Source organism: Rhinoraja longicauda, chromosome 12 (assembly GCF_053455715.1).
Source record: "Rhinoraja longicauda isolate Sanriku21f chromosome 12, sRhiLon1.1, whole genome shotgun sequence".
NCBI lineage: Eukaryota > Metazoa > Chordata > Chondrichthyes > Rajiformes > Arhynchobatidae > Rhinoraja > Rhinoraja longicauda.
The window spans coordinates 37,914,828-37,927,985 of NC_135964.1; the positions used below are offsets into that span (position 1 = coordinate 37,914,828).

The following is a 13,158-nucleotide window of genomic DNA, read 5'->3' on the forward strand; positions in this document are numbered from 1 at the left end:
GTTTAATAACACCGTTACTCAAAAGATTACGATACCATACATGCCAAGAGCTCTTCTGTTAATTAAGGAGTTAACCATCAAAACTTCAGCTTCTCCAATAAGGTGCACATCTATTATCGCCACCTTCCAAACTGCCTTCGCAGTGCAGCAGTTGTATTTCCAACGTTCATTTCCATAAATGGCAAATGTCCATTAGGAGCTCAAAAATAGTTACATGGTTTGCACAATAAATATCAAATGCAATTAAATCTGAAAAGCTTTGGTTGCGTGGTTTGCGAGACCCCTTTGCAAAGTAGAACAGCGAGGAGGAGTTTTATTTCGACAGAGGCGCGAGTTCCGCATAGGTTTTAGATGTGAACTCTCCTCGGGGCAAAGTGAGTTATTTTTTCCCCTCATTTAGTAAGAGCTAGCAAAGTCCATTGCAGCAGCGTGTTCGCAAGAAGAACTTACTTATACGACTTCTCAGAGGTTGCCAATTTCTTGCTCAGTTTTATATGTGTGGCGTCTGACGGCGCGGGGTCTCCTCCCACTAGTACTGATGGTGCTTTACTTTAAGCTTCAGGCTCACTGCTGATCCAGGTCTGCAAGAGAGAGCTTCTCTCAAGCCTGCTCCTTCGCGAAATGTCTGTCAAATTTATTTTCGTTATTTTCGGCGGGATTGTTCTAAGTTTGGTGGATAATGCAAGGATTTTGCAAAGAGGTAAGCGAATAAACTATTCCATTGCCATGGTGCAACACTAAATTGTTTTAAAAAAAACCCAATGTTATATCACTGCCAATATTTAACGATCTTGCTTTTTTAATCTCCTTACTTCTCTTCTGTACTTGGTGGGGGGAACGGTTCCATTATTTATGTGTGGACTTTGATGGTGGTCATTGGCTTGTTATTAGACTGAGAGAGGCATTACTGGTGAGCCAGACCCAGCGTTGACTGGACCTCCTTATCCCCACAAGTGCAAAAAATCGCACCATGGAGAGCTATGAAATTAAAGGACAGGACCACTGTCAATTTTCACCGCCTTGACTGGACCAATTCCAGTTCCCTTCCAGCTGTCACAATTGGATCAACCAATTGAACAGGAACTGAACTGACCTGGGACCTTGCTCGACTGATGGGTTAACCAAATATTTCCAGAATTATTGGGGAATGTTTAATATTATAATTTTATATATTAAACTATATATATATATATAATGACTAAACATGATTATCAGTTTGTTTTTGAATAATCATTAATGATGTAATATTCTTTACCCTTTGAAGAAGGGTCTCGACCCGAAATGTCACCCATTCCAGAGATGCTGCCTGTCCCGCTGAGTTACTCCAGCATTTTGTGTCTATCTTCGGTTTAAACTGGCATCTTCAGTTCCTTCCTGCACATAATATTCTTTTAACCTCTTTTAAAACTAGGTTGCAAACTTGTGCTTTTACAAATTAAAGTAAATTCTTTTAACAACAATTCAGAACTGAACCTTTTCAGATAAGCTGTGATATCTGTGTTTTATTTCATATCGGTATTTTTCAAATTATGAGGAGCATGGATATTATGAAAGTGCCAATTTACAAACTTTTAATGTTGTGCTCCCAATTACTTTTCATACATTAGTGGAAATTGGGAATATTTAGATCTTGAAAACATTTGTACAGTAACGGTAATATGCAAATGTGTTACATGGTCTGATCTATTTAAATTCTGGACGATATTGAAATTGATGTCAAATTATGAACAACTATGACAAACTAATTAGCTATGCTGCCAGATGTTTTCAAGGATGCACCTTTCATTTAAAGAGGGTATTGTGAATAAACAAGGGAATTTACCTGCTTAATGATGTGAACAATGGCATAAAAAATGAAAGATCTGGACATACAGTGATATCTCAAAGCCTCTATAGCAAGTAAGCTATTTTTGAAGTGTAATCACAACTGCAGGAAATGCAGCATCAAATTTGTAGTCAGGAAGCTCTTACATATAGTTGTGTGATAACTGCCAGGTAATCTATCTTTTAATTATGACATACATACCACCTTTCGGTGTAAAAGCCAAACTGCTGGAGGAACTCAGCAGGTCGAGCAGTATCTGTGCAAGGAAAGGAATAATTCACAGCTTTTCCGATTGAGACTCCACATCAGGACTCAAATGATGTTTGAGTCCCCAAAGATGCTGTTCAACCTGCTGAGTTTCTCCAGCAGTTTTTTTGCTCCAGATTCCAGCATCTGCAGTCTCTTGTGCCTCCATATTCAGGTGCAACATGGTAGATGTACAGACAAATTCAAACTTCTGGATCGTTTTAAATCCTTCAGACTTTGAGTCAAAATTTAGTGCCAATTCATGTTGAATCAGGGATGTAGGCAATTAGCTTTGGATTGTCAGTTTGGCTTCAAACAAGCCTTGCAGCCAATAGAGATATTAAATATTTATACCAATTATTCTGGGCTAGATTTAAAAATGAAAGCATGACGCTCATACATTCTTTGCTATGTCCTCATGGATTAGTTAACTTCAAATTATAAAGCCTGTTATATATTTAAACTATTGTATTGCCATATATATAAAACCTTTTGGTTTCATTCCCACTTCTTTTATCATGATATTAGAACACTTCTGTGATAATGATAACACTAAATTAATAGCCATATCTACATTTGTAACTGTGGTTCTTGGTTCTGTTACATATAATAGATAACATTAAAAAGATTGTTCTTTTGTCCTTCCACCTCTAGTCGTGCTGTGGTGTGAGTACTCAGCTTCATCTAGTTTAGAGGCTTGTTGCAATATAGTGTAAAGGCATGTATTTCCTGTTGCCAATTCAATTTCTTGGAACTAAATGTAATAGCTTTCATGCCATAATTGTACATTTATCTACATAACTATTAACCTTGTATTAATATTGTCGTCATTGTAGTTTCATGGAAACATTTGCTCACTTTACAAATACTTCGTTTTTTCTGTTTACTGTCTGAATTTTGGATGTGTTTTTGTTTTACACATTACACTCAGATTGACTATAGGAAAGAGTCTATTGCCATAAGATGAATGTTATGAAGAATCAAAAATCAGAGTTCTTTTAAATCCAGCAATAAATTCAGTTTTGCAGATTGGGCAACAACCGTGAAGAAATAAAGCATTGAATGGTTCGGATAGTCTGTCATCAGAACTGGTAATTGATTTGGGTAGAACAGCGAATGATATAAACATTGGCATTTAGTAAGGCATTTGACATGGTCCCTGGAGGTAGGCTGATTCCAGAAGATTAAGATGCATGGGATCCAGAGCGACTTGGTACTTGGATTCAGGACTGGCTTACACATAAAGACGAAGGGCACTATGGAAGGGTGTTATTCTGGCTGGAAATCTATGACTACTGATGTTCCACTGGAATCATTGGTGAGATCTCTGTTGTATGTTATATTGGAGAAAGATGTGGATGGGTTGGTTAGTAAGTTGCAGATGGCACTAAAATTGGAGAGTGAAGAAGGCTGTGAAAGAATATGGCAGGATATAGATCAGTTACAGATATGAGAGGAAAAGTGGTAGATGGATTTTAATGGGCAGGTGTGAGGTGTTACACTTTGGAAGGTTAAATGTAAGGGGAAAGTATGCAGTTAATGGCAGGACCTTTTACAGCATTTTTTGTACAGAAGGATCCTGAGGTCCAAGTCCATAGTTTCCTGAAAGTAACAACATAAATAGATAGAAGGTAAAGAGTGTATATGGTCTGCTTGTTTTCATCAGCTGGGGCATTGAGTATAAGAGTCAGGAAATCATGTTGCAGCTTTTTGGAACTTTGGTTAAGCCGAATTTGGTATACTATGTGCAATCTTGTTGCCCCATTACAGGAAGGATGTGGAGGCTTTGTGGAGGGTGTAGAAGAGGTTTACCAGGATACTGCTTGGGTTAGAGAGTATTAGCTGTGAGGAGAAGTTGGACGAATTTGGATTGTTTTCTCTGGAGCACTGAGGCTGAGAGACCTGATAAAATTTATAGAATTATGAGACTCTAGGGCATAGCTTGAAAGTAAGAGGCAGAAAGTTTTAAAGGAGAAAGGCATGTGCAGGGCAAGTTTCTTGTTACACAGGGAGTAGGAGTGAAATGAGAGCATGGCCAGGGTGATCACATTGGTCTCCTTTTTGAGGCAGCGTCTCATGTAGATTCTTTCAATGGCGGGGAGGTGAATACCCATTGAAAGAATCTACATGAGACGCTGCCTCAAAAAGGAGACCAATGTGATCACCCTGGCCATGCTCTCATTTCACTCCTACCATTGGGAAGAAGGTATAGGAGTCTGAAAATCATGACCACCAGGTTCAAGAATAGCTTCTTCCCACTGCACAACAGTAATCTCAATTTATAAATGTCTATGAACCATCTTTAGTTGCAGTTTGGGATTTTGGCACTCGTAATATTTATTGGATTTTATGTGCTTTGTTATAAATTTCTTGAATTTTATGTGGTTTATTATAAATCCTGTGCATAATGTGTTTACCGGCCTGTTATGCTGTTGCAAGTAAGAATTTCATTGTTCTGTTGTTGGTAGATATGATAATTAACACCTTTGTCTCTTGGCATTTTGTATGATTAGAAAGGAACATACAGGCAATAATGTTTCCATGCAATTGAAGCATGTCCTCCATGGTGGTAGAGGTTGTGGGTTTGGGAGGTGTTGGCAGACTGGTCCAGGCAAATAAATAATACACACTAACCACCTATGTCAGTGGTCGAGGGAATAAATGGTTAGAGTGGATATTCATAAGAAAATAAGACTATTAAAAAGTGAAATAAAAAAGTTAGAATGGATATACATAAGAAAATAAGACTATTAAAAAGTGAAATAAATATTTCAAAAAAATTAAAACAAGTTAACTTGAAGCATAAAATGATTTGAAAGGATACTAAATGTAGTACATGGAGTTATTATTTATCTATGAGCTCACTTATTCAATGGGAATATTGAGTAATCTACATCTCTATCCTTGATCTACATCTCTATCCAATTTCAAATCCAACAATTGAGCAAAACCATGAAATCAATTTGTGTAGATCAGGCGGCAGGTTTGGGTTTACGCATTTGCACAGGAGTCCTGAAGCTTATCAGCACTCTTGCTGCAAAATTGGGGCCATTATGATGCATGTGATGCAACATGATGCATTTGACTAAATTATGTAGTTGGGATAAATTCCATTGTGCTGGAAAGTGGATGTGGGGTTTGCAGTGCATAGCAATTAATCAATTTATGCCCCTTTCATGCAATGCAGAGTGCACGAACATCATTCTACCAGTTCATTAGCATGATTGTACCATCAGCCAATTGTCATTGTACCGATCAGTGAATTAACTACAGAATTAATTCCACGAGCACTGGAAACTATCTGGTACTATATAAGGTCCGCATACATCTCTTTAATGGAAGCGTATTTTGTCTTTCGGAACTGATAGGTGTGAGTGTAGAGCTGAATGTAACAGAGTGAAACAGGCATGACATATGAATGTAGGAAAGAACTGCAGATGCAGGTTTAAATCGAGAGTAGACACAAGATGCTGGAGTTATCTGCTCCCACTGCTATCTTATTTGCCTGGAGGACCTGCTAGCATCTCATGGGTAAAATACCTCTCTCTTTTTCACTTTCTCTGTTAAGTTCTGTTTGGAGACAATGCCCTATGTCATAGGTAGACAAAGAATGCTGGAATATCTCAGCGGGACATGCAGCATCTCTGGAGAGAAGGAATGGGTGGCGTTTCGGTCCGAGACACCACTTTGGATTGAAGAAGTGGGTGACGTTTCAGGTCGAGAACCTTCTTCAGTCTGAAGTCTCGAAGTCTCGTCACCCATTCCAAGAAGGAATGGGTGACATTTCGGGTCGAGTTCCTTCTTCAATCTGAAGAAGGGTCTCGGCCCGAAACGCCACCCATTCCTTCTTTTCAGAGATGATGCCTGTCCTGCTGAGTTACTCCAGCATTTTGTGTCTACCTATGACATAGGGCATTGTCTCCAAACAGAACTTAATAGAGAAAGTGAAAAAGAGAGAAGTATTCTACCCATTAGATGCCAGCAGGTCCTCCAGGCAAATAAGATAGCAGTGGGAGCAGATAACTCAGGAGATGAATGGCAAGAATCAAACACCGGGCACCTGGATCTTGGAATGGCTTTGTATGCATCGTCACGATTACCACATGCATCTTCCGATGTTATATCCATTTATACACACTGCTTAATGCACTGCAGCTCCATAACTAACTTATAAGGACTCATAGCTAACACTTACACATTTATGCTACGAGTTGCCTCACACCCACATTACACAACATGCAAAACGGCCAGCTATTCAATCATGACTTGCACATTACCCAAACACAAAACAAACCTTCGAGGAACTCGGTGGTCAGGCAGCAATTGTGAAGAGAATGGACAGACAGTGTTTTGGATTGGGACCCTTCTGCAGACCGATTGGAGTAGGGGGGAGAATGCTGGAAAAGGGAGGTGGAATAGTAAAGCCTGGCAATTGATAGGTGCTTACAGGTGAGGAGGGGTGATTGGCAGATGAATGGAATGTGACAAAGATTAGAGGACAAAAAGAGACAGAAAAGTATCCGCTAAGGAAATAAGAGTGAAACGTAAAGCTGGAGGGAGAGGGGTGGGTGAAAGAGGACGGAGAAGGGGAAAGAGGAATGATAAAAGAGAAGTATGGGACTTGGGGATGGGAGCATGCAGAGAAGGGGAAGGAACAATAGTGGCAGATAGACTGTTGGAGCTTGTAGTCCGGGTTGGGAACAAAATGACTGAGGTGGTTGGAGATGGTGGGAGAAATGTGTGCACACTAGAATGGGAGGGGCAGAGGAAAGAAGGTTAGGATAGGGGGGTATTACTTGAAATTGGAAAATTCAATGTTCATACTGTTGAGTTGCTGGGTACCCAAGTGAAGTATGATGTGCTGTTCTTCCAGTTTGTGTGTGGCCAAGAACACAAAGGTCAGTATGGGAAGGGGAGTTAAAATGGTTAGCAACCAGAAGTTCCAGCAAGTCTTGGCGGACAGAGTGCAAGTGTACAGTGAAATGTCGCCTAGTCTGTGTTTCATCTTGCTGATGTAAAAGAGGCCATAACTGGAGCACAGGGGTACTTGCATGGGCCCAATTTGATGAATGCTTGTGCTAGCCATTTTAACTCCCCTTCTCATTCTAACCCTTACCTGTTTGTCCTTGGCTTCCTCATTGCCAGTGAGGTCACATGCAAACTAGAAGAGCACTTGGGTTGATTACAGTCCAGTGGTATGAACATTGAATTCTCCAATTTAATCTAAGACAAGCCCCCAACTCCCCTCCCTTTACTCTGCCACAACACTCCTGTGCACACACGTTTCCCTAAACATCTCCAACCATCCCAGTTCACCATGCTCCTTTCTCATCCTCTGCATGCTTATCTTCCATCCCCGAGTCCAACATTTCAATTTATTCCCCCTCTTTCCCCTCCCCTATCCCCTTCCATCTACATCCCTCCCTCTCTCTTTACATTTCACTTCTCCGCTTCTTTCCTTATCTGACACCTCTTTGTCTTTTCACATCTAGACGTCGTCACTTACTCCACCCATCTATCAAACAACACCCCCTTCATCTATTTCCACTTATCACTTGCCAAGCTTTGTTTCACGCCCACCTCTCTTTTTCAGCTTTCAACCACCTACTCCAATGAATGTGAAGAAGGGCCCGAAACATCACTAGTCCATTCACTCCGCAGAAGTGACCCGACTTGCAGAATTCCTCCCTCACTGTTTTTTGCTCAAGATTCCAGCATCTGCAGTTTCTTGTGTCTCCACTTCACCCAATACATATTGCGTGGCACTCATTAAATCTCTTGCAGGATAAAGTGTCATATATTGTTACCAGCATCTGACTGGTGGGTTACATGTGTAGCTACATTGCTTCATCTCCATGAAGGATTAGAAACACATATATAAATAGAGAAGCGGTGAACAGCAATAGGAATAAAATGATCAGATTTTCATCATATTCCTTCTTGCAACGCAACGCACCTTGCTCCACCCCTAACCTACAACCTTTGAATTACAAACTGCAGATGGAGTGAGCATATACCCTTTGCCTCTGCTACCCTCGCCAGAGCCTAACCTTCTGTCTTTCTCTTCTCAGAAAGCAAGTGGCCAGGAAATGAGGCAAATGCCAGAAGAAGATGAAGACATTCTGACATCTTACTTAACACTTGAAATCCTCAGATAAACACTTCACCAAACATTTCCTGGTTCTACCTTTAATTAATTCACATAGGTGGACTATTTATTTCTCATCCCGAACTTTCTCATCCCTTGAATTTGGTGGTTTGTGGGGCTAGTTTGGGTGTGAAGTTAATAAGTTAATATTTATTTGGAATGCAATCAGACCAAGTTATGGATGGACACATTCTAACAATAATCTAGTAGATTCTTCATCACCATCATTGACGCATGCCCTTTGCTGATTTAATTTACTGACAGTTAGTTTCCCAGCAGCTTTGTGATCATTAGTTCAGTTCCCGGAATTGCATAACCACCACTCCACTTTATTTCTTAGAAGTTAACAAAAAGACAGGATTTACATGTGATTTGTCATTAAACCTGACTGGGCTGAAGCCATGGCAGAAACACAGCTCTATACTTACTGGAAGGCAGGTATTGAACAAAGATGTACATTAGCATTTAGATGAGGCAGCCCGCAGAAATAACATTTGCAGAAGCTCATGCAATGGTTGTTGTATTGACGAGCCTCTCAGAAAGCCTACGTCAATGTTAAGTAGTTTTCCATCAATCATGCCACAGAGGTTTGCATTGAGCTTGTAGTGCACTCTTTCCTGCGTTAAGGTGATGTATCATGCCAGTAAAAATGCAGAAACTGCTTTTTCAAAGTAAAGCATATATCAAAATTAGGTTTCTATACTGTGGGTTTGGATTGCTGCCATTGTGGCTCTGGTTCCAGTGCTTAAACAGTCTTGTGGGATGTTTCAGCGGTCCAGCAATCTGTCCTCCATTTGATTACAAGGATTACTAAAACAGGTCAGTGACAGTGGCTCAAAGGGGCATAAACTTGTAGTCCTCTCTGAAGGTGACAGTATTGTACAACCCACCACTGCTGCACTGCCAATATCCTAATTTCTGCCTGTAAACCAGCCATTCCAGATTAGAGCCAGGCTACTCAGAACTACTCAAGATCGTTCTTCAGGGACATTTGCAGCTCCTGACATTTGAAGCTTCTGAGATAGCAGTCAGGCGAAAAGGTCTGTGAAGATTGGCACAGAGAGAACGGACAAGGGTGATAGTTATTGTTGCTAATAGTTGTTATCATTTTTGGTTTGGTATGGAATGTTTAATTATGTGTTGTCATTTATTTTTTTTAGCAGGTGCTCAGGACAGAGGGAAGGTGTGTTGTTGGATTGTGAAGAATGGGGAATGAAGAATTATCTTCATGGGTAATATAGCAAGATTAGTTGGTCATAGATAAAGAGTCCATATGAATGTGGCTGCTTTCTTCACACTGTTCAGGTAAAGGTAGGGCTGATTCTCATGAATCTATAGCTGTGCAGCATACAGCAGAATATAATTAATCTCAAGAACTCCTCTGCCAAATATTGTATATACAGGGCTATCCAGCCATTAGATTCCACGTTTAATTGTACCTGTAAATCTGTCTGATCACAACTATGTGGGTTGAACTTTGGAATCAGGAATGATGTGATAAACTTCTTACCAAACACTTGGAATCTGGCTGCCAAGGCCTGCTGGAGTATACACATATCATCTCCCGGTACCCCACTTGACCTGAACCTTTCTCCTCCACTGTACGGTTATCTCCAATGTTGAGTCCTACAATTTCCTCTTGTCTCCTCTTATTCTCTCTCCCCGTACTCATTCACCCATATCTGTCCATTGGCCTATAGATTTCATTCCTCCTCTTCTTTCCTTAGCTGACATCCTTTTATTGTTTTTTTCACCTCTAGCCACCCATCTGCCAATTACCCACCACATCATCTGTATCCAGCCATTGCTTGCCAAGCTTTGTCTCACTCCCACCTCTCTTTTCCAGATATTGAGACTCTAGTCAGAAACAAGGAGGTGGCATTGGTCAGGTGCAAGCAGCAGGTATCAAGTGAGTCGCTGAAGGAGTAGAGGGGATGCAGGATAATACTTAAGAAGGAAATCTGGAGGGAAAAAGTGGAATGGAGATAGCATATAGTCTATATGGAAACACAAGGAACTGCAGATGCTAGAATTATGCAAAGAACACAAACTGCTGAAATAACTTGGTTGGTCAGGCAACATCTCTGGAGGCCAAGATGCTGCCTGACCTGCTGAGTGGAATTTATGTTATAGTCTATATGGAAAGGCCTTTGATAAGGTTCTGCATGGTAGGCTACTCTGGAAAATTAGATTGCATGGGATCCAGGGAGAGCTCACTGACCAAATAAAGAATTGCCTTCATGATTGGAAGCAGAGGGTGATGATGCCATGTGTACTTCAGGTGTCAGTGATGGGGAGGGAGGGGGGTGGGGGAGAGGTAGGGGGAGGTGGGCCCCGAGGCATTGCTGTTTGATATTTCTATCAAGGATTTGTAAAATAATGTTAAAAGACTAGTGATTAAATTTGCAGATGACACTAAAATGGGAGGAACAGTAAACCGTGAAGAAGGTTATCAAGAATTACAGTGGGATCTAAATCATCTGGGAAAGTAGACCAACGAATTGCAAATAGAATTTGAATCAGATACGTGTGAGCTGTTGTATTTTGGGAGGTCAACTTAGGGTAGGACTTTCACAGTGAATGGCAGGGCCCTGGGGAGTGTTGTAGAACAGGAAGACCTGGGAGTACAAGTACATAGTTCCTTACAAGTGGTGTCACAGATCCAGAGAGTGATGAAGAAGACTTTGGCATGCTGGCCTTCATCAGTCAGGGGACTGTTTTGAAGTTGAGATGTTATGTTGCAGTTCCCAAGATGTTGGTGAGGCTGCACTTGGGTAGTATCTTGAGTTTTGGTCATCTTACGAAAGGAAAGGCCATTAAGCTGGAAAGAATGCAGAAAAGTTATGAGGATAGTTTCAGGACTTGAATGACTGTGTTAACGGAAGAGGTTGGGCAGGCTAAGACTTTATTCATTGAAGCGTAGGAAACTAAGCAGTGGTCTTTATTGGTGTATAGAATCATGAGGGGAATAGATAGGGTGAATGCACACAGTCTTATTAACAGGGATGGGGAGTCACTAACTGGAGGGCAAAGGTTGAAAGAGTGAGTGGAAAGATTTAATAGGAACCTGATGGGCAACCTTTTTCACAGTGTGTGGTACATATATGGAATGAGCCGCCAGAAGAATGATTGAGGCAGTACTAGCACAACATTTAAAGAACATTTGGACAGATATATGGAGAGGAAAGATTTGAAGGGCTATGTGTCAAAACCATGTAAACAGGACTATCTTGGATGGGTGTGTTGGTCAGCTTGGACGAGTTAGCCCGAGGGCCTGTTTCCATACTGTATTACATTAAGACACTCTAAATCTAGTCTGCTCTGCATGAGAATAGATTCTCTTGGCGATTAATTGAATAGATACTTTGTATTTGCCAAACAGAACATGTGTTCAATGGTATTTTATTATAATAGCTATTGTGTGAGCCAGATTACAGTATTGGATAACGTTTTTAAACCAGCATCGTTAAAATTCAGTACACTGGAACTAGCAGTTAGCATGAACATGAGTGACTAGTAAAATCAATTAATTATCTCATGTAGAGATAATTTTAATCTGAAGTTACTATTGTAGTGCAATTAGAATGACTAACCTATTTCCTTTTACCTCCCTTTTCTTTTATATCAGCAATAATTGAGCCAGGCAAAACTGAAATCTATTCAAGCCAACTCTCTTTGTGGCTTGGCCTGGAATCACAGAGAAAGAAATGGCAAGCCAGTAGACAAGGTCTGGCATTTGCTGACTTTCCTTTAGTACATGTTCGTAGCATATTTTGGAAATACAGCACTGTAGGGTATATGATAAAGTAATTATCATGATAAAATATAGATGGTTCAGGGAATATTGCACAATCCTTATTTTTAGGAAGTAAATTACATCAGAATGTGGTATCCAATGGAAACACATGGCCTTTAACACATTTACTGATGTTTAATATTAATGTTAGTGGTTCTAGATCTTGATGAAGTTGCAATCAAATTTTAAGCACTTGATTCTCACTTTATATCAAGTTTCATATTTTCAATTTGAATTTGGCACAGATAGACCTCTGACTCACTCAGACCAAGCTCTACCTTGGCAATGCCTTGTTAACTAATTTCTGTTTTCTGTGACCATTTTTAATGTATTGGTCGTGGACAGACGGCAGGCTATGAATGAATAAAAGTCAATCACTCAGTAGTTTAGTTTGTACAAAAAACTATTTTTAACTTTGTGTCTGCTTCAACAAGGCTTTTACTTGATCTTTACAACTTTGTATAGGTATGTTTATCTTGTGCTTACCACCTGCAACTCTGGTCCCTAAGGCTGATGGTTGGTATCATTTTTATTCTTCTTCTTCCCTGAGGTTTTGTGATCAAAACCTTAATAGAAGTGAATTAGTGAGAGATGAATATAGCCAGTAGCTATTACCTTGGGTCAATAATGTCAGTGATCAAAAATAAATGTCTCCACTCTCACTTTGTAGCAAAACAAATCAAAATATGATCACACTTTAGCTCCACAAACACTTTTAGATGTCACATGAAAAAAAGCACTCAAATATATGTTGTAAGCATTAACTGAAATGATAATATAAAGTAAATTAAATATAAAGTAAATAGCTGCAAAAATATAGGTTTTGTTTCAAAATTGCAAATGATCCGATGTCTCAAACAGTGATTTATGTAGATACTTATGCACTATAAAAAAATATTGCCTTACGTATTCTTACATAACCTATTGTTGGGGGAGTCCAGAACAAGGGGCCACAGTTTAAGAATAAGGGGTAGGCCATTTAGAACGGAGATGAGGAAGAACTTTTTCAGTCAGAGAGTGATGAAGGTGTGGAATTCTCTGCCTCAGAAGGCAGTGGAGGCCAGTTCGTTGGATGCTTTCAAGAGAGAGCTGGATAGAGCTCTTAAGGATAGTGGAGTGAGGGGGTGTGGGGAGAAGGCATGA

The 13,158-nt window shown here is 40.1% G+C and overlaps 1 protein-coding gene across 27 annotated transcripts in view; it reads left to right on the forward strand.

Moving 5' to 3' along the window:
• Positions 1–455: 455 nt before the first annotated feature.
• Positions 456–13,158, forward strand: part of LOC144598928 (uncharacterized) — a 223,015-nt gene continuing 210,312 nt past the window's right edge. For 11 of the 27 annotated variants that reach the window (XM_078409532.1, XM_078409523.1, XM_078409537.1 and 8 more), the window contains exon 1: positions 458–700. In XM_078409532.1, the coding sequence (XP_078265658.1) occupies positions 622–700 (79 nt within the window). In that variant the 5' untranslated portion in view covers positions 458–621. Of the gene's footprint in view, positions 701–13,158 lie in introns of all 27 variants that reach the window. The other 16 variants (XM_078409522.1, XM_078409536.1, XM_078409549.1 and 13 more) reach the window with 3 other exon arrangements.